A 21395-nucleotide genomic window follows, 5' to 3' on the forward strand; every position below is an offset into this window, starting at 1 on the left:
TGATACTATTCGCTCGAAAAAGTACGAACATTGTTTGACAAAATATTAGTTGGAATAGTAAAATGATGTATTGTATTTATGCGTTTGAGGTAAGATCAAAATGTCCTTCTTATTTAACTTGTGAATTTTTGTAAGGATATAAAACATGCAGAGAATCAGTCTGTTACATAATGAAAAATTTCTTTCAAAAACGAATTTCAACCAACTAAATTCCTTTGCATAATAATTCTTTGATGTTTCCGTCAACAGTTACCAATTTCACAACCAACCATCAAAAATTTACATTAAAATCAAGTATGAGCAACTTGTCTCAAAGAATCTAAAATGCCAAACAGAGAATATAAAATTCAATATCCAGATTTTAGAAATACCAAAATCCAATTAATTACTGCCAAATCTAAACCCTTGAGAAGCTTATCTAGTCTCGTGACCAGACATCAAAGACATCACTGAACTCTCTCAATCCGATCCTAAACTACTCCATACTGGTCCCACCTCCGGTGTAGGAAGTGTTCACCACTTGGAGAGAGACATCTCAGCCCTGCAAAAATAACACATACCCGGATATGATCGATAAGCCTTCCCACAAACCCAGCTATGATCAGTACCATTATATTACTGGTATCACATTAGAGTACTAAAACAATAACATTTTGACAGAAAGCAGGAAAATACGAGTTAGAGAGAACTTTTTCTATTCCTTTGCTATCAGCTTACCTAACAAGATGAAACAAAGATGCACACAAAATGATAGGAAGTACTGATAGACTCCCAATTGGTCACAACTATGGTTCGAATCTAGTTGGGACAAAATGAAATTTTAAATGACTTGAATAAAATAAGGTTAATTAACTTACTCATAATATGAAGCGCAGTTCAGTGACTGCTGTAGGAACTACCCATTTGTGTTTTTGTGAGATAAAGAGAAATCAAAGGAAGATAAATGGTGCTACTTGAAATAAGAAAATCGATTTCGTAATATTTTCAATGCAAAAATACTGTATATGTCTCTTTAACATCAATAAGACAAATCCTTATGCTTACAAGCCCTACCATATTCTTCACACATATTTGGTAAATTGCAGATGGAAACTAGAGTATTAATAACAAAAAGAACACTTTTATTCTACTACTGCTGTTTCAAACAATAGAGAATGTAAAATACAAGTAAAAGACAGTTTATTTCCTGAATTTGTTAATTAAATGTGTGCTTAGCAAATTAACAGATATTAGGAGCCATGTATTTCTTGGTTATCTGGACTTGAAAAGGAAGAAAATAAAAAAAACAACTCGTAGGTATAATTTCAGTTAAATTTCAATTAGCTCACACTACATACATTTAGAATATTAATTATGCCACCATTATTGTGCAAAATTGAAGTTCAGAAGTAAAAAAAAACAAAAAACCAAGAGATAAATCTTATTCTGAATATAACAGAAGTAATTGTGCCATCTACTTGTAGATTATCCAGAGTTGCAATTGTGGTATAAGTAGATTCATACCTCACAGATCAACACTGCACCATTCCTGCAGCGTCAGAGTTGATACCCCAATATTTTTCATATCTTCAATATTTGCTGTTTCAAACAGAGAAGAAAGAAATATGAAAAAGGTTCCTGATCATCACTGAACCAACAAATCCCACTAAATATATGCCTTAATTTTGGTGCCACAAAAGCAAGACTATAATTACACAACTGCTCAATCCAACTCATCTAAACTTATAGTGCCAACCCATCAGGTTCAGTACACAGATACTATCATTCCAGAAGGTATTGCCGAGTAAGCTGACAAGGTTTGTAAACCCAACAGTAAATACAACAAAAGAGCTTTCAGATATAACCAATTTTAGACAGAGCTAACTAACCAAGATGAATTTCTGGTGTTGCTGCAGCTGTGGCATCAGTTATAACAGTGACATGTCTGTAATCCAGTGACACTGCATCAAAAGCTGTTTGTCTGATACAGTTTGGAGTCTGAATTCCTGGAGAAAAACATGACTTCAACAGTTAACAATAAAAGGACCATAAGACAAAGTGCAATAGAAGCAATTACAAGAAAAGGTAAATGAGTAATTAAATTATTTGTATACACCCCTGCAATATCTTAAGGCCATTGGTAGAAACATAATGTGGTGGATAAGGAGATAACTCTTATCCCATGGTGAGAATGATGATAAGAGTTTTCCCCTTATCCATCTACCAAACATAGCTAGCCCAAAGTACCTCTTTTTCCTTGCGGTAACCTATAGCGTGTGTGCTATTGATAAAGTTGGTAAGTATTTTAAGTATACAAGATATTCTCAAGTTTTCGTTTATTGGATTACACAGGAAAAAAATCCTAAGAAATATAGATGGTAATTTTACATACCAACAACAACTAGGTTGTTGATTCCGCAACTCCTGAGAAGCAAATCGAGATTTGTGGCAAAGAAAGCACTAAACCTTGTCTTGACCAATTTATAATCACCATCTTCTATCACAAGTTCTTCAACCAGCTCTACACCTTTCGAGCCCTGTGTTGCAGGCCCCGCACCGTCAGTGTAGAGATGCCTCCTGAATAACTCAACATCTCTTCCCTTGTTGTCATGCTCTCTAACAACCTACACAGCTTCCAGCAAGCTCCAGGTACTTAAAAATATTCAATGATTGACAAAATTAGGTTTGGTTCAAATATTGTGTCTGGACTCTGGATCAAGCTAAGATATGATGCAAATCTAAAATATTCAATTTTCTTGTTTGCTCAGTTATATATTTTTATAAGGGCTGTACAAGTTGACCTATAATGGTTCAGACAGGATTATTATGTTGGGTTTGTAAACTGAGCTCAACAATCAAATTCAACCAAAGGGAAGGCAAACTAGACACAAAAACAAAGCAAAAATAAACCAGGGGAGAAAATTTCTGCTATTTTCAACTTTTTATCATTTTTTTTAAGTAATAGACAAAAGCCTTCAACTTTTTATCATTATCACACTAAGATCCAATATAATAAAGACTGAGCTAAACTAACCCAAATTACAAGAATGCCACGCTCTCTAGCCACTGAAACAGCCTCAACAACAGATGGAACGATTGCCTTTGCACCGGCAATTCGCACAGGGCTCTCTGGCAACACACAGTCATTCTAAGGTAAGCAAAAAGAGAAAGATCAATATAATAAATTAGCAATAGAAGAAACAATATTTAATTGTAACATCACATGATAAAACAGACATTATAAAAGCCAAAAAAATAAAAAAATTAAGTGACCTGCATATCAATGACTAGCATTGCAGTCTCTCTGCATTCTGTCAACACAGTTGCTTTAGATACCTACAAAAGTAAAATATATGAAGGCCTTACGAAAGGCTACTTCTCTCCGGGCATCCATCAGACTTGTCTTAATGCACAAAACAATAACTGCATTTGTCATTAAGAACAGTAATTGGTAATTTGGTTAGGCTGAGTTAAGTCTGGTTGAACTGTCAGGCATCAGATTAATTCAGGTATTGAAGGATGAATCCTACAAGTTGTGATGCAGTCAGGTTTTGGTCATGTCATTACATTCAGTAGGGTTGCAATCATCTGCACTGAGATTTTGTTGGATATTGGCCATTCAGCTTTTGTATATTTGTGAGGTAGGGTCATGTTCCGATAAGATCAGAAGGTACGAATTGTTTCCTTTTTTTTCTGGGTCAGGTCAGAATTTATTTGTAATGTATTTTCAATCCTCCACCTGATTCGCTATCGTATCATCTAACCTCAACCGGAGCAGACCCAATCTCTCTTTCTCAAAATCCTTCTCTACTAAAAATATTAAGAAACAGTTGGTACCCGTTTATACCAAACAAAACTCAATTCTTCAAATTACCTCAATCATTCAGCGCTTTGCGCTGATTTCTGATATAGAATGACCACACACCTTTCCCAATCAAACTGCCTTTGAATTTACTTCCGAATTGTAGCATGTAAAAAATTTCTTCAGGGATAATTACATACCTTTGTTGCCGTGATCGAGCTGCATTTCCTCACGAAACGCCCGTCGCAAACAGATGGAGTCGACTGTAGACGGATCGCAGAAAAACGAGATAAATCGTTGTCAACTCTTATCCCAACCGTATACCTAATCACGGAATTTACAAAGGTGAAGAACGGCTTCGCCGGGAGATAATGCGAGAAAGTAGGAAGCGCCACTGCCATGGCATTTCACGGGACAGACCAGACACAGACGGACGAGCGAAGTTGTGAGTCTGACGGTTTTGACGAAAATAAGCAGGTTTCAATATTGGGCAATTGGGCCTTGTTTGGTCCGGACTGGAGATTTGTGCTTGAGACTTTGGATTTTGCCGAGTTCTAATAGCCCGGAAGCAACGCGTGTTAGGTTATTATCATTAGAAGATTGAAAAGAAAAAAAAAAATTTAACTTCTGAATTTAGTAGAGGTCTGATGATCGAGTCTGGATAGATTCGGACTGTCCGATTAAAATTCGGATCAATCTAATTCGAGGTGGAATGTACGGTGACACTAGAATTCTGAATTTTTCTATATATGAATAAGGTACGTGTTGTTATGGTTATAACGATGATGATGAATATGTTGTCTCCTTCCTCTTTTTCTTCTTCTTATCTCCCTTCCTTCTTTCTCTTTCCTCTCCTGATGTGACTCGTGTGAGGTGACTGTCCTGGTCCAGCCGATTTAATTTTCGGTCTGGTTTGATTCAGTGCTTCTTTGACTGAGTGGTGACTGTCCTGGTCTGATTGATTCAGTTCTCTGTCCGGTTTGATTCAGTGCCTCCTCAGCCGAGTGGTGACTGTCATAGTCCGGTTGATTCAGTTCTTGGTCTGGTTTGATTCAGTGCCTCTCGGGTGCACATTCTTATGGGCAGTGTCGACATGGTGTAGTCACACTCGCTCAACTGCTACAGTTGCATATCAACAGAAGAGAATGAATAGGCCCATTGACTTGCTTATCTGGCGTGAACTAAACATTTTGCAACTACTTTGTTTACTTTTCTTCTTCTCTTTAATTTTTAGCAGTGAGAGATTTTACAAGTAGTTCAGTGTATAGGATGTTATCTATGTGTAATTAAATAATTATGCTGGAACAAACTTGTAATTTGTTCCAATGTTTTAATGCAATTGCCTAAGGGCTTACAAGCAAAAAAAAAAAGGAATTCTGATTTTTTTTTTTTATTAATAGAAAAATAAATATCAAAATAGAAGTAGGATGTTGTGAAATCTCGAAATATAGGGAAAACGTGATGGTTTATCACGTCCAGCTAATCTAAATCATAAACATCGCACTTGTTAATTATCTAAAAAATATTACTAGACGTGATAGAGGATCATGTCCAGCCACATACAATTCAAATTGAAGGGAATGAAAACAATGCATTTGTTGGACATGAATAGGATTGCACAAAAAATTTGTAATTTGTGATTCGATTCGAGTTTGATTAGAAAAAGTTCGAAATTAATTCAAACCAAATTCAAACTAGACCTGATTCGTTTTAAATAGGTTCGCGAATTATTCTAGTTTGAATCTCAAAGAAACTTGAACCGTTGATTTTCGCTGATGACTTAAAAGTTAAAACATAAAGCCGCCCAAATATAAGTTATAATTCGTAAGTCGTAATCCTCGCTCTCAGTTCTAAAACCCTATACGACTTTCACCTCTCGTTTTTGGCGACTACGATCACTCTTTCTTGTCATAAAAAAGTTCGTAAAAGATTCGAAACTGAGTTCGTAAAAAATTTGATTCGAAATTAATTCGAACCAAACTCAAACTGGGGTAAGTTTGATTCGGTTCGATTCGTTTGCAACCCTAGACGTAATTAACAATCACGTTCAAGTGCGGAGAGTTACGGTTAATTCTGGACGTGATAGTGTATAACGTTCAACGGACGTGATAAACTATCACGTTCTTCCTATATTTCAAAATTTTACAAAATCCTATTCCTATTTCGATATTAATTAATTTATTTTCCTATAAATAAAAAAATCGGACTAAAATTCGTGCCAAAACAGACCGGCCGGTTTGGACGGTTCGGATTTAAACTAAAAAATTGAGTCAACTGGTGATATGAATTCCTGGAGATCGGGGGAGATAGCAAACTTGGTGGCCAATCACCCGTTGTCTCGTGTCCGTAGCGCCCAAGGCAAGTATGCGCGGATGACTTCAGAATCAGAAAATAAAAAAATAAAAAACGAGTCTGACTAGGAAAGCAACAGCAATTAGAGAATATTAAACAAATAACTTTCAATTTTTTTTTTTGTTGGTGGTGGGGGGATTAGTGTTTGGTAAATGCCCACGGGGGCTCAACCCGGACCGGTTCGCCCGTGCCCGGACCGGACCGTGCCCGTGCCACGGGTATGCACGGGTACACGGGCACGGGTATTAAATGGGCCGGACTCGGTTTTTCAAAAAAAAACCGTGCATAACCGGACCCCGTACCCGTTAACCCGTACCCGTGACGCCCGTACCCGTTTTTTTTAAATTTCAATTTTTTTTGAAAATTCCCTCCAAACCAATTCATTTTCACATAAAAAATAATATTTTAAACTAATTATATTAGACATGCATAAATTTATTTTATATAAAGTGACTAAAATATATAATTTAAATGACAATTTCATTTGCAATTTAATAGATATATGATAATTTCATATATTTTAATGAAATTTTTTGAAATATTGACAAGAATATTAATTTTTATTTGATCCATCTCATAAATTAATTTGATATATATATATATATATTATTTTTAAACACTAAAAGCAATAAAAAAAATTAATTGTATGAGTACATTGCTTTGTTTTTTATTTATTTATAATTTACATATGTTTCAATAAAATTGGATTTATAATTTATTTATATTTCAATAAAAAAAAGAAATTTTTTATTTATATTTGATTATAACAGAAATTATTGAGTTCAAATATACAACCATGTCAAATGAATTTTAATTGGTATAAATTTGAATTTACAATTTATTAGTTTTCAAAGAAAAAAAACAGAAAAAAAAGAAAAAAAAAATAGGAAAAAAAAAACAGAAAAAATAGGAAGAAAAAAAAAACCGGACCGCCCGGCTCCCCTACCCGGACCGTCCTGCCCCCGAACCTGTGACAGACACGGGTATTAAACGGGCAGAGCAGGATTTTTGAAAAAAAAAAACCCGTGATGCCCGGCCCGTTGTACCTGTGTGCCCGTGATGCCCGTGACCGTGTCTACCCATGCCCGTGCCCAGGTTTTGCCCGGACCGCCCGGCCCGGACCGTTTACCAAACACTAGGGGGGATTCTTAAAAAATAAAAAAATAAATTATAGAGAAAAGTAGAACAAGTTTGATTACCTCCCGACCTTGACCTTGTTTCATTGTTTGATAAAACTATTCTTAAGTGTTTAACCCTGCAAACTATGCAACGGTGATAACAAACCTAGAGGAGTCGTTTTTAAATAATTTAAACAAGTTTCAGTTTGACGGGTCTATGCTTTTTAAAAATAAAAAAATAAACCACCAGTCAAATTATTATTTAATATTCAACTAAGTATGAAATAACTAAAATATCCTTGATAAATGTATCGCTGGTTAAATATATATATGAATTACACTACTTTATAGTTTTCAATATCAATTATAAATTAGTAATAGTTTCTTTCATTATAATGTTTAGTATTTTTCATCTGTACAAATAGATTTATTTTAATTATTTATGAAACTATATTTTCAATAAAAATAAAATACAACATACAAAAAAAATATAAATTAATAGTTTTTATGATACAGTCATTTGATACTTTGAAAAATAATACAAACTAAAACCAAAATTATAATTGTACTTTTGTTAGTTAAATAGAAGGTGCATAAAATTTGAGTCAATATAAACTTTAATTGATCATTATAAAATATTGTTAATACTGAATCATTAGTTATAATTTTTTGTATAGATCTTTAACTTAAATAATATTTTTCAAAACAGTTGGATTTACCCTACAAGCTTGGAATTAAATTACCTAATCATGTAAATCATATAATTTGGTGAATACATGAAAACTAAGAATTAATCAAAAGATGAATTGTAGTTCTTTCAGTATTGTAATCAAAATACTAACATTTTGAAGGACCTCCTGTAAAAAATAAAACCTAGACAAACGGAAAAGGCAAAGACCTATTGGGCTGTAATAAAAAGGGTGGGAAGATAGAGATGTCGGCCATAGCTGCTGCAACTCCGCACTCGCTTTCCTTCTCCCTTCGCCTTCCTTCCTCTCTCTCCCGCTCTCGCTCCTTCCCTCAGGTCTCTCTCTCTCTCTCTCTGTAACATTCATTATATGAAACTGAGGTGTGCTAACCAATTGCGGCGGGCAATTTCACCCCCAGCTTGCACACCAATAAGAGCCCACCGTGTCTCCTGTGAGTGCCACCAACCACGTACTAATTTGATACAAATCATCATTGGCATTTGGTGGTTTGCCTTCTTTCAATTGTGGAGTGAACCAGGGGGAAGAATGCCCCTGGCAGCCAGATCATTCCCCTATTGAACCTCTTGATATTTCTTTTTAAAAAAATAAGTAAATGTTGGTTTTAGTTCTGAAGTTTCATTATCAGGTTTTCTCTCTCTATGTTATGAGTTTTCACCTTCTGTGTAACATGTAAGGGTTGGTTTTAGTTTACCCTCAGAATTGCTCAACTACATCCTTTCTGATAAGTTGTTTACTTTTTTTTTTATGATTTGCAGTTTGCCATTACAATTTGGTAACCAACAACGTGTGTGCTTAGAGCCTCATTGTTTATTTTTCCTCCAATTGATTTCTGTTTTCTGTTTCTGTTTTCATGAATAACTGTTTTCTAAGTTCTTTTATTTTGTTTTTGTGGAACTAGACAGGTTATTTGAGAGCAAGTGCTAGGAGATTAATTTCAACCAGAGTAGGCAATAGTTCTGTTGTGACTGGGGAAGAGGCATCCACATCTTCATCTCTTCAAGCTCCATTGTCATTTAATGTATGTAGTGCATCTTCAAATTATTGAAAAGCTATAATTATACATAAAATTCAAATTTCAATAGGGTTTTTGGCAAATTACTCCAGATATTTTACAATTTTTTTTTAAATTACACTCCAATTTTGAAAGTAACGTCAACTTATGACAAGATGGCGTGATTTCCACCAGGAGGAATAAGTCCTCTTGTAGCTTGCTCATCAAAACTTAAATTAGCAAATAAATAAACTACTATTTCTCTGCTTTCAGCTTTGTACTTGGTTAAAATTTAAGAAAATGAGCTCATTGGAAAGAGTGATAAGTTTGTGGATATTTGGGGAATTTGCTTGTGTACCTTTTCTGTTATGTTACTCTAGCATGGATATATAAATAATCCTAAAATTGTTGCAATGCAAATATGAGTAATCTCAGGTACTATGTCCTACTATATAGAAATGTTGGTGATTTTTGCAAAAACAAAACATTAATTCTTTTTGAATTTCCTATTTCTGATCCTTTTTATGTAACTACAGATGACAGAAAGAACTGGAAGTGTGAAGCAGCAACTTGCGAGCTTAGTGAAATCTTCTCTTCAGGCGACATTTCCTGATTTGTCAGATGTAGAGCCACAAGTAGCTGTTTCAGCAAAATTTGGAGATTACCAATGGTGAATATTTATCATATCTCTTTTCTTATCCCATGCTCATGATTTCTAAACAGGTTTTTATCATTCTTTTTGTGTTACCATAGCTTGGTTTGATACTTGGATATGTGTGTCCATGATATTGTAATCTCTATGTTGACTGATGGCAATTCGATTCCTTTTTTTTTTTCCTAATCCAGCAATAATGCAATGGGGCTATGGTCAAAAATTAAAGGATCAGGAACTGATTTCAAAAATCCAATTTCAGTTGGCGAGGTAATGATATTTCTCTTATTTTCCTATTGATGACTTGCTTGTAATTGCATCAATGACATCAGCCTTGATATTTAGTTATTAACAGAAAATTATAAAAATTCTTATTTCCTGGTATATTATTGTTTTGGTGTCTCATTGAAACAAGTCTAATTGTGGCTGTTGTATCCTCTTATTAACTATATTTTAATCCTAGGCATCTCACATACTCGTATCCTGTATGTTTGGTTGAATCTTTTGCTTCTAGTTTTGGTGTTTTTTGATGTATTTCTGGATAAGTAAAAAACATTGCTCATACCTGACAAAGAAGAAAAGTCATGTGTGGCCCAAGAGCAAGAAATTTCATATCCTGTGTAGTCTCGCTGTTTCCATTATTCATGATAAACTGCCAAAACTATCTCTATCATCTATTGCTATATATAAGGAAGAGAAATGGGTAATTTCTGACTTTTAGCTAATATCTTGACAGTTTTAAGGGGATACATGAGTTTGTTCCTCAAGCCTTTGTGTTCCTTGTTACTTTTGATTGTCAATGTTAACCAGTACTTTTGTGTTCCTTGATACTTTTCCTTGTAAATTTTCTTAACTAATATTTTTTTTATTGCAGGGTTTAGCCAAAAACCTGCCTCAATCAGAGATTATCGAGTCCACCTCTGTTGCTAGACCTGGATTTGTGAATATAAATCTATCTAATAATTGGATATCAAAGGTTTCTATGAGTCATTTCTGTTCTGTATTTTTCTAATTTGTCTGTACCAAAATTGAATACCTTTACTATATATATTCTTTGGTTGGCAGACTAAAATATGCTAAATATGCCAGAAATATTCTAATCAAATTCCTATTACTAAAGTTTAGTAGACCACTATGTTCTAGTGCCGTACGAGTGTGTGTTACAAGTGCAGCAGCATTGCTCAATAATAAATTGTCAGTATCACCTAAACATTGGTTCTATAATTCAAAAAAAGTTTGCCAAAGCTAGGTCAAAGCTCAAAGCAAGCATAAATGATGTACTGGCTCAACAAACCATTGATTGTATGCCAAATGTTAGAAAGTATAATGAATAAAATAGAAGTTACACAACGGTATACTTTCTGATGCTTTTGCAGTAATGCTTTGGAAGCTAAAATCCTTCATCTATAAGTAAATTTCCTATCAACTCTTAACAAATATTGTACTTATTTTCAGAGAATAAAGGACATGTTGGTGGATGGCATCCAAACGTGGGCCCCTATCCTATCAGTGAAAAAAGCAGTGGTTGACTTTTCCTCCCCAAATATAGCGAAGGAAATGCATGTGGGCCATCTGAGGTCGACTATTATTGGTGACACCTTGGCTCGCATGTTTGAGTTCTCAGATGTTGAAGTTCTTAGAAGAAATCATGTTGGTGACTGGGGCACCCAGGTTGACATATTGTTCATTATACCTTTTGTCATAATGTATCTTCCTTGTTTGATCCCCAAAACCTTTTTGTGCAATTTAACCCTTTTTATTTACTTGACCTTAGATATACGTTCTTGTAAAATAGTCAGCATTTTTTGGTTGATCTGTGCTTTCATTATAATTTGATCAATTACAGTTTTACACCACTGAATGTAATGTAACCCCAAGTCCTTAATTATTAGTTCTCTGCATTTGACCACCTCTTTTGTCATGTTCTTTTAGAAAGAACATTTACAACTACAGAAAGTTTAGCTGTGTTAATGTTTTTCCTTTTTGCTTGCAGTTTGGGATGCTGATAGAATACCTATTTGAACAATTCCCTACTTGGGAAGATGTTGGGAACCAAGCAATTGGAGATCTCCAGGTATGTCAGAAAAATAAATTGTTTAGATTGAAAAAAAGAAACTATTCTCCTTCTTTTGTTAAAAAGGTGAATTACTACCCATTAATTGGTCTTATTGGGAACAAATGATTTACAAAAAGGCCCCTTAGAGGATGATATTCCCAACCAGGGTCCTGAATACTCTTGGAATATAAAGAGCTATACACCCTGATATTATCTCTTTCACAAAACTGCCCCAAGGCCAAAAGCTGCCCCCCCAACAATTGAACCCTTAAAAGTTTAGACTATTACAAATCAGCACTAGTAACACCTGCAGACCATCTTTTCAAAGTATGGCAAATGACTTGCATAATATTAGCTTAATCTCGCCTCATAAAACAATTAAGTATGCCATCATTGCCTTCATACAACTGATGTTCCCTCCGGTATAAGCTTTTTCCATGTTATTCACACAACCTATCCAAAACAAATAAAGTGAACAGCTGAAGTCTGATTTGTTATGTAAATACTGACTGTAAAATTAAAACTGTCACTCAGGAATTCTACAAGGCCTCAAAAAAAAGATTTGATGACGATGCATCCTTCAAGGAAAGGGCCCAACAAGCTGTTGTTAAGCTTCAGGTGACAATTTATACACAAATATCCTGTTCATTTGCGACTGAGTCCTTTTTTAATGGTTTTTATGAAATTGTAGGGAGGTGAAGCCAAATACAGAGCTGCATGGCAAAAGATTTGTGAAATAAGCAGGAGTGAATTTGACCTTGTTTATAAGCGCCTGAATGTCTCCCTTGAAGAAAGGGTAATTTGTTCATAACGACCACATTTTTGTTACTCAAATGATTCTGCTTTCTTTACCAAGTAAAAACTTTTACTAGTTAGAAGCCTTTTTTTTATTTTCTATGAGTTGCTCAACACCTTAACACCATTTTGTTCATACATGAAAGCATGTGGGATCAAGACTCTGCTGGCACTGAGATTATAGGCTATAATTGTTAATGAAGAAGTAAAATTTTGAGAGCAATTGATTATATTGAGAAGAAAGCCCCTATTTTATCATTTTGAAATAACCCAATAAAGAATTAAAGGTGATGAGCGTATTGCAGAACTTAATCTCTCGTATTTTCCAAATGCTAATATTTATGTTAAAAAATTTGATGTCTTTTTCCAGGGGGAGAGCTTTTATAATCCGTATATTCCTGATACAATAAAGGAACTGACAGACAAGGGGTTAGTTGAAGAAAGTGATGGGGCCCGTGTGATATTTCTAGAAGGCTTTAACATCCCGTTAATAATTGTTAAGAGTGATGGTGGTTATAACTATGCCTCTACTGACTTGACTGCTCTTAGGTCAGTCTTTTGAGGGAGCCTCGATTTATCAATTAAACCCCCACTTAACCCAAAAAACTGGAGCTTATGCTCAATTTTGTAATTAAGCCTAAGCTAAACAGAATTTTGCTTCAGCGAACCCTCAGTTATAGTTTTGCTTTAATTTTCAATTTAATACAACTAAGTCACTTTAGCATGAGTTTACCTGGTTTGCAATTAGATTTTAACATAATTAAACCTCATTTTACCTGCAATCGTTCAAAATCCTTGATTAACAGAGATAAATTTATTGACATGACATTTCTTTTGCCAAACGTTGAAGGTACCGGCTACAAGTGGAGCAGGCAGAATGGATAATTTATGTAACTGACGTGGGACAGCAACAGCATTTTGATATGTTTTTCAGTGTATGTTTGAATTTCCTTTCATATGTGTGGCGGTTATATTAATCCTTATTTTCTTGCATTTACCATACTGAATATGATAGGCTTGTCCTGTGACCATGGATTACCATACCATTCATGATATTGTTGTAGACTTGCTTCATGTTAAACTGTGTCTTTCTGGTGTTTGAACTGTATCTTTCTGGCATCTTATTGTTGGACTTGCTTCATGTAGCAACAGCACTTTGGATCGTCTGTTTGAATTTTGAAATGGTGTTTTGGAGCCAAAGCACAAGGCAATCCATGCTTTCCGAAGCATTTAGCATACCTAAATATTTGATGATGACCCCTACATTCTTTTGTTCATGTTACCACGGACTTGCAACCCCTTTGAAAAACAATACCTAATTGTGGGCACAAATATGATAGATAGTTACATTTTGTCAATTGTGGGCATTTCTGTACACACTTTGCATGAGCCAGTTTTTGCTAAATCCAAATTAAGGTAAAATCAAATAATTAGAGTTATTGAGTTTTGAGTCTTTCTACACTGTCTACAATAGAAGATTAACTGAGTCTTAAGTCAGCATAAATTCAATCATATGCTTAATAACTTTTATTTTATGGACTGTATAATTACCAAAAAGTGTTGTGTTGCTAGGAACATTTAGAAATATTGGCACTCTTCAGATACACTTACATGTTGGATGCAATATGCAAAAAATCATATCCTTTATATTATTAAGAATCAGCTTTTCCTATTTCTGTTATAGGCTGCTAGAAAAGCGGGGTGGTTGCCACCGGCAAAAGAAAAGAAGTTTCCAAGAGTGAGCCATGTGGGTTTCGGGTTGGTTTTGGGCTCAGATGGGAAGCGGTTCAGGACCCGAAGCTCTGAGGTTGTTAGGTTGGTTGAATTGCTAGACGAGGCCAAGACCCGAAGCAAGGCTGAACTCATTCAACGGCTCGAGAATAATGGTAATTAATTTTATTGTATCTTTAACTGAGTCTTTATTTTGAAAACAAATCTGTTTCCTTGAAATGCTTAAAGTGCATCTTTATTTTGGAAACAAATCTTTATTTTGCGTGGGTGGATCTCCTTTACCACCCGAACTTGGATTTATTTCACCACTTCAAAAATGACCAAATGCTGCCTTCTTGGGGTTAGATTGTGCATTCTGTAAAATAGACAAGAAGGTCATGCTGTACATATTTCCCACGTTTTGTAGGTATGTGATGGGTAATTTCCTATTGAGAAACTTCAGAGCCTTTTCTGGGTTACACATCATGGGAATTTTATTACTATCTCTATGCGAATTTTTCCTTTATTTTCTTAATTAATCTATAAACTTCAAGTTTAAAGTTTCCTGGTTTAACTATTTGGCCAGGTACGATCGGTGATTGGACAGATGAAGAGCTTGACAAAACTGCTGAGGCAGTTGGTTATGGTGCTGTCAAGTAAGCTTTCATATGACCTAATTTTGTAGGACTTTTTATACACCCAGTCACAATTAAAAGTCGTATTTGCTCTATATGGATGACTTGTTTTTCTTGAATAAATGAATCTCATGAAAGAAGTCCTAGAAAAAATGTGTGCAACAGCCAAGCACCCAAGGAACACAGATTTTTTGGACAACCCCCAAAATCTGTGGGTAAAAAAGCTACTGCCACCTCACTACACAAGTTTCTAAGTTCAAAAGTAAAACCATTCACAAAAAGTTTGCCATCAATCCATTATTTGCCAGTTCAGCATTGGACCAAGCCTCTTCAGCATTCAATATCATCAACATGTTTATTGCTTGTACATAGTGTTCCATTATGTGGGATTATTATCACTTCTATTAAAGTTCTCCAGTTTCATCCATGCATCATTAACAAATAAAAGTTCGCTATTTACTAATTTCATAATTGTAGTTGTCTCTGAAACTGATTGTTATTTTGTAAATTTCATGTGCTGCTCCATGCAGATATGCAGATTTGAAGAATAATAGATTAACAAATTATACATTCAGCTTTGACCAAATGCTGAAAAATCAGGTAGTGATCACATTTTCTGTGGTATTTTCTTTTCTGGTATCGTATTGTCAAATTTTCATCTGTGCCTTGAAAAATGTTGTGCATATTCCAACTACAGTTTTAACCTCTAGTTTTATTACTGAAAATTGAGGGTCAGATAGAATTGTCTGGCCTGGCAATAGAATTGTATATTATGTTTTAGTTGATACTTCGGAAGTTTGAATCTGCTGCTCCAGTTGTGCTGGCAGGGGTGATATGCTGTGCTTTTAGAAGGGGTGATGAGGTATGTTGCAGAGAGGGGGGAGTGTTGGGATCTCAACTATTCTATTGGTGGTTTAGGTCAGATGTCATAGTTGCGCCGCCACCGCAACTAGAGCAGCAGATGTCAACTCATATTGTGGTAATATGATATGGAATGTAGTTTTGCATTTCTGTCATCTGTATAATTTTCTTATTCTCATTTGTCAGGGTAATACAGCTGTATATCTGGAGTATGCGCATGCTCGTATTTGTTCCATTGTCAAGAAGTCGAACAAGGACATAAGCACACTACAGCAGGTTATATTTTATTAAATTATTATTTTTTTATCTTATTTTTTACTTTGCTTAATATTTGTTCAGGGTCCTTGTTTATGCTAATTAGTCTTCTCTGCATTGCCTACTTGGAGATTAGTTTATTGTCAATGTATAATGTTACAAATGCTTCTACCTCTTTTTACAGACTGGAACAATAACACTGGACCATCCTGATGAGCGTGTCCTGGCACTTCATTTAATCCAGTTTGCAGAGGTAGAGATTTATATTAAAATTTTGCATCAGCATGTTTTACATTTGTTAGGTTAATGATGGTTTGGTAATACTCTATTTGTTTTTCCATTTCCAGGTGGTCGAGGAGGCATGCAACAACCTCTTACCCAATGTTTTATGCGAGTATCTATATAATTTGTCAGAGATATTCAATCAATTCTACACCAATTGCAGGGTATGGCTATTCCTGAGTTGATTTTTAATTTCTTGCACCCATTTCTGTGTTCCAACATTTAAGGGGGTTTTTCTCTCTGCTTGAAATGCTTTGATTTTTTTTTTTAAAAATAGGTCTTCAATTTTTCTCTCAATTTGAGAATTGGAGGTCACACGTTTGTATATTTTAAAAAGTACAAGGTGTTTATAAGATGGAAACATTGTTTCACTTTCAGGTCATTGAGTCACCAGAGGAGACAAGCCGGTTGCTCTTGTGCCAGGCTACAGCAATTGTCATGAGACAATGCTTCGTGCTCCTTGGAATTACACCAGTCTTTAAACTATAACATTTGATCTAATTTATGTTTCATCAATTAGGACCTAATTTATTGAGAATTAAAATGTACCCTTCAAGTTATGAAATCAATAGGGGACTTTTTCAGGTGTTTTGTTAGCTGTACTCTTTAAGGAAATACAAAGGTTTTTCTATTTGAATTTTGTATGACATTTGTAGTTGATTATAATAGCAAGAAAAGGCGGACAAATGTATTATTTTTGTTGCTCCTTTAACTTTGCTGGTTCTTCTGTTATTGTTATTTTTAGGGTAAATTTCATGGGAGGTCACTAAACTTTGCTCGAATTGATCACTCAATTTTGATTTGTTCCTGCTAGCCATTAAACTTCATATTTGTTCCAACTTAGTCACTCGGTCACTTTTTCCATTCAAAAAGTTAAAGGAATCTGATGTGACACTCAAATAGCACACATTTTTTTTACTTTTTCTAATTTGTGTGGGTTTTTTGGATACTAAAAAGTTGAGTTCACTCCACTAATTTTCTCTGCCATTTATATTTGTTTTCAAATGAACCTAAAATCTTATGATCTATTATAATCTCATTCTTTCCTTCTTCTTTTTGGCGCATTTTTTGTTTCCCTCCAGATATTTACAGAGATGGATGCTCCAAGGAATTCTTTGTTGCTGTCAATGACCCTTGTGCCAGTTGTTTTAATTTCTCTCGTTGTGATGCTCATCCAAAATATTTGTTGTATAGGTTTTTTTCATGTGACTAAATTGAAGAAAGCAAGCTGAACTGCTGTCTTTATTTTATTTCTTTATGTTGTTTCTCATTTCTGTATATGTCATTGATTTGATTATTATTTTAACTTTCAAACTTCTAAGCACAAAACTGAGATGGAGCTAGCTGGAGCGAAATTGAGAAGGTAGGCGAGCTGGAGCCACCGTTTGCTAAAAAATTGAGTAGAGTACAAGAATTGGGAAGGCATAGATAAGATAGCTTACCTCTAAATCTAGGTTGGACCGAGATGTGGATATCCCTTTCAAAGGTAGGAAATAGAGTTCTACTCGGCCTTGTTAGGAATATGAAAAAAAATAAGAGACGGTTGAAATAAGTGAAGTTGCTGAGAAAGAAAAAATAGCAAAAGAGAGAGGGAGGAAGGGGTTGGTGGATGAGAAATATTTTGTGTTCCAAAAAAATTACACAAGTTATCACACATAATGAGTTTGATAACACATCAGATTCGGTTAACTCTTTTGAATGGAAAAAGTGACAGAGTGACTAACTCAGACAAATATAAAATTTAGTAGCTAACAGGAGACAACAAAGTTTCGTACTCAAGAGCAAAGTTTAGTTACCTCCCATGAAATTTACCCTTATTTTTATGGTTATCATTTACTGCTGACCTGCTGTGGTTTTATTGATGTAAATATTTTAAATTCTGTTATTTATATAGAATATTAATCTGAAATAGTTTTGACATTTAGATTAGATTTAAATAGAAAAATTGATAAGCCCACAATTTTTTTCCGTGTTTCATCATATGGTGCATCAATATTTTAGGCTACTCGACATGGAATGAACGCAAAAGAGGTTAAGAATAATTTGTTTTTCTTATAAGAAATAAAACGATTTATCTTCCTTTTTTGTCATCTCCCTCCAAGCCGTATGTACATACTAGTTTCCTTGATACAGCTTTCCACACAAGTTACATGTATTTGTGAGAACTGAGAACCATCCATTTTCTAACATTTCTTGCTGCCAATGAATGAAATATATCTATAATTGACCATGATTTAAAATATGAAAAGAACCTTGGTGCGACAAAGCTCCATCTATAATTTAATCTTCCACGGGCAAGACACCAGGCCAAATATATGAAGATGATATTTCAGAAACTCCCATCTATAATTTACTGTGTTTCTTTATCAAGTTCTGTCATGCAGGCATACTTCTGCAATTTTTCATTGAACACCACAAGCGGGTCTTTATCAATCAAAGTACCATCATCCCGGTACGCATGTTTCAGAAACACAGCCCAATTCATCTCTGTACCTGCTAGATAGAAAGCTCTCGGTTGCTTTCGCAATATTTCATAGGTCCGCTTTGTCAGACAAAGCTCCTCCTTGAACTCCACTATGTCATGAATCCAGGCCCGTTTCTCCAGTGTCAGGCTCAGGAACTCATGTATCAACCCGACCCGGTATTTCTCAGCCTCAATTGTCCATGGTTTGAAACCAGAACCGTCAGAGTAAGGAGAGATCATGGGGAAAGTCGTGATTTTATCCAATTCCCTCCTCTCAACATCATCAAACGGCAGTCCTTTTCTATGAGGGATATGGAAACGAAATAATTTTTGAGCTTGGGCTTCATCTGACATGAATTCTCTCTCTAATGCACTGACAGCTAGATTCTTATCCCAACTTTCCAATTCAACCACGTGCCGACCATCAGGGTCCACTACTACTCGAAAAAACTTGGGATATTCACAAACCCGGTCAGGGAAGTCATCTGGTAGACCAAACAAAGACCGGCAATGGTGAAGCTTTGCTAGTGGTACACGGTGGTTTACAAAAATCATCAAAAGCTTACGAATTGTGGTCATTTGTTCGGCCTCAAGCAAATCAAAGAGGGCTTTTTCTTCGGCAAGGAGGGATTTCATGAGAGGGGTGAATGAGAGATGAGGTACCTCACCGATCTGGGGGAGGTGGAAAAGGAGGGGATGGCAAAGGGCATACTTGGAAACACTGCGACCTCGTGGGAGGCCGAGCTCGCGGTAATGTGTTCCCGTGGGAAGAGGGAGAACGGGCGAAGGGAGGGAAGAGAGGTAGGATTTGGTGCGGTTAAGGAAACGAAAAGAAGCATCTCTGTCGAGGATTGCATCTAGGGAAGGGAGATCTCGAAGGGAGGGTTCACGCTGGATAGGAGCAACACGTGGACTGGATAGCTTTTTGCGTAGCTTCTTGCGGCGCTTGCAACTTAGAAAAGGGAGGATTGACTTGGCAGCAGCAAGCGCAGCTGAGGAACGGGAGACAGGGAAAGAAGGGTTATGGTTCGGATTAGGAGTTGAGATTTGGGTGGGAGTGGTGGAGGGGTTAAATAGGGTTCTGGTTGCCGAGAAGAGGCAGCGCACCATGTGAGAACCGAGATTGGAGAGGGTTTTGTTATTCATTTTTGGATGTTTATTTGTGTACCTGGTTTGTGCTTAAGGGTCATTACAGCATTGGGTTGTAGAGGCGGCGAAGATGTCTTCTACTAATTTGATGGACTACATGCATTAAATGAGGATGGAGCTTGAAAAGATGAAGATGTGATGCCTCTTCCCCAGTCACAACTAAACTATTGCCAACTCTGGTCAGAACTGGTCTCCTAGAGCTTGCTCCCAAATGACCTGTCTAGTTCCAGAAAAACATAATATAAATAACTTAGAAACAACTATTTATGGAAACAGAAAAATTGATTGCAGGAAAATAAAAGAAGTTAAGCAATGCTGAGGTAAACTCAAACCTATGAAGCAAGAAGCATACCCTTACATGTTATAGAAGAAGAAGACTCAGAATTTAAAACACCTTGCCAACAAAACATAAAACCCAACACCCAAATATTTTTAAGACCACTTGGGTACAATTTTCTGCATAGAACCCTTATAAGATCCATAAACCCTAAACCCCAAATATTACCAGGAATAATAAAATTAGTAATTGCGATTGAGATGGGCAAACTATACACCTACAAATTGCACAATTTGAGAGGATACACTCAGATGCATGTTTTGTTTGTTGGCGGGTGCAAATTTCAAATAGAAGGAACACCATTCCAATGGTTTCTGAAATTTTTAGAAATTCTGTTAAAATATCCAAGGATTGGATAAAAAAAAATTTGCAGAATCATAAACAGGTATTTCTAAGAGGATACACTCTTAGAAACTGACCTATAAATTAAAACAAGTTTTACATAATTATTTCGATAATCATGTAATCAACAACAGACCAAAGAAGCAGAATTTAACTTAACTGTTTCAATAGTGCAACACATGAACACCTTTTACATTTTAATCTCAGCAGAGTCCAGGATACAGGATATAAATGTTGTATTCTTTGACCAAAATTAACTTTTAAAGCAACACTTGACATCTTGCATATGCCTTAAGTTAGAATTTATTATAATTCTTCCAAAAAAAAGAATTGAGTTATGAATTTCCGTGTAGAGTCATATACAAAAGATCAAATGCAAACCATAAGCTTTGCTAGGGAGGAGAGGAGCCACATCTCCTTCAGTAAGCAAACACCGTACCTTTTACAACTCTTCATCAATATGCAAAATATAGTGTACAAATTTACTATAATCCTTATGAATTAAGATAAGCCAGTTAGCAATATTTCTCTCCAATTTTGAAGTAAAGAGAACAAGTTCGTTGATTCAACTCTTTTTTTTTTCTCTGTTCGATTCTCTTCGTAACAACAAACATAAAAGAAAGTGATTTGCAAGAAATTCACCTTTTCTAAAGTTTTAGGAACAAGCTCCGCACGCTTAGCCTTAAGAGACGAAACATAGCGGAGGATTGAAATCGAGGGCGCAGAGACTGCTCCTCGCCGGACCGCCCCGCCGCCACTGCCACCAACTCTTGAAGCTCTCGCACTCTATCAGTCACTCGCGAAGCTTGGAAGAAAGTCGATGCGAAGTGAGAAAGAGGGAGAGGAGGCGACGCTGTGTGAGACTTGGCAAAGAGCGAGAGAGGAGGAATTGGCGATTGGGAATT

The 21395-nt window shown here is 35.6% G+C and overlaps 3 protein-coding genes across 6 annotated transcripts; 1 reads left to right on the forward strand and 2 right to left on the reverse strand.

Annotated features, from left to right (window-relative positions):
- LOC144564255 (putative inactive nicotinamidase At3g16190) lies at positions 1-4271 on the reverse strand. Of its 2 annotated transcripts, none has more exons than XM_078313838.1 (7): positions 3982-4271; positions 3253-3315; positions 3014-3127; positions 2372-2603; positions 1869-1985; positions 1509-1578; positions 1-541 (listed from the first exon to the last, which is right to left on the reverse strand). In XM_078313838.1, the coding sequence occupies exons 1-7, from the start codon at positions 4180-4182 to the stop codon at positions 514-516; spliced, it is 825 nt and encodes a 274-aa protein (XP_078169964.1). In that variant the 5' UTR covers positions 4183-4271; the 3' UTR covers positions 1-513. The 2 variants fall into 2 exon arrangements, with proteins under 2 accessions (XP_078169964.1, XP_078169965.1); XM_078313839.1 differs by having other exon boundaries at positions 1504-1578; positions 3982-4270.
- A 3842-nt stretch (positions 4272-8113) lies between these two features.
- Positions 8114-16885, forward strand: LOC144564057 (arginine--tRNA ligase, chloroplastic/mitochondrial-like). 2 transcript variants are annotated; one of them, XM_078313558.1, is made up of 18 exons: positions 8114-8275; positions 8860-8979; positions 9489-9622; positions 9799-9874; positions 10479-10580; positions 11060-11275; positions 11598-11678; positions 12195-12278; positions 12352-12456; positions 12826-13004; positions 13306-13390; positions 14140-14341; positions 14752-14821; positions 15331-15400; positions 15848-15937; positions 16101-16169; positions 16264-16362; positions 16577-16885. In XM_078313558.1, the coding sequence occupies exons 1-18, from the start codon at positions 8186-8188 to the stop codon at positions 16685-16687; spliced, it is 1983 nt and encodes a 660-aa protein (XP_078169684.1). In that variant the 5' UTR covers positions 8114-8185; the 3' UTR covers positions 16688-16885. The 2 variants fall into 2 exon arrangements, with proteins under 2 accessions (XP_078169684.1, XP_078169686.1); XM_078313560.1 differs by having other exon boundaries at positions 8121-8275; positions 8864-8979.
- A 1622-nt stretch (positions 16886-18507) lies between these two features.
- LOC144564058 (Ubiquitin carboxyl-terminal hydrolase family protein) lies at positions 18508-21395 on the reverse strand. Of its 2 annotated transcripts, none has more exons than XM_078313562.1 (2): positions 21133-21395; positions 18508-20027 (listed from the first exon to the last, which is right to left on the reverse strand). In XM_078313562.1, the coding sequence occupies exon 2, from the start codon at positions 19806-19808 to the stop codon at positions 18549-18551; it is 1260 nt and encodes a 419-aa protein (XP_078169688.1). In that variant the 5' UTR covers positions 19809-20027; positions 21133-21395; the 3' UTR covers positions 18508-18548. The 2 variants fall into 2 exon arrangements, with proteins under 2 accessions (XP_078169688.1, XP_078169687.1); XM_078313561.1 differs by having other exon boundaries at positions 18508-20031.

This window comes from Carex rostrata, chromosome 13 (genome assembly GCF_964058835.1).
Source record: "Carex rostrata chromosome 13, lpCarRost1.2, whole genome shotgun sequence".
NCBI lineage: Eukaryota > Viridiplantae > Streptophyta > Magnoliopsida > Poales > Cyperaceae > Carex > Carex rostrata.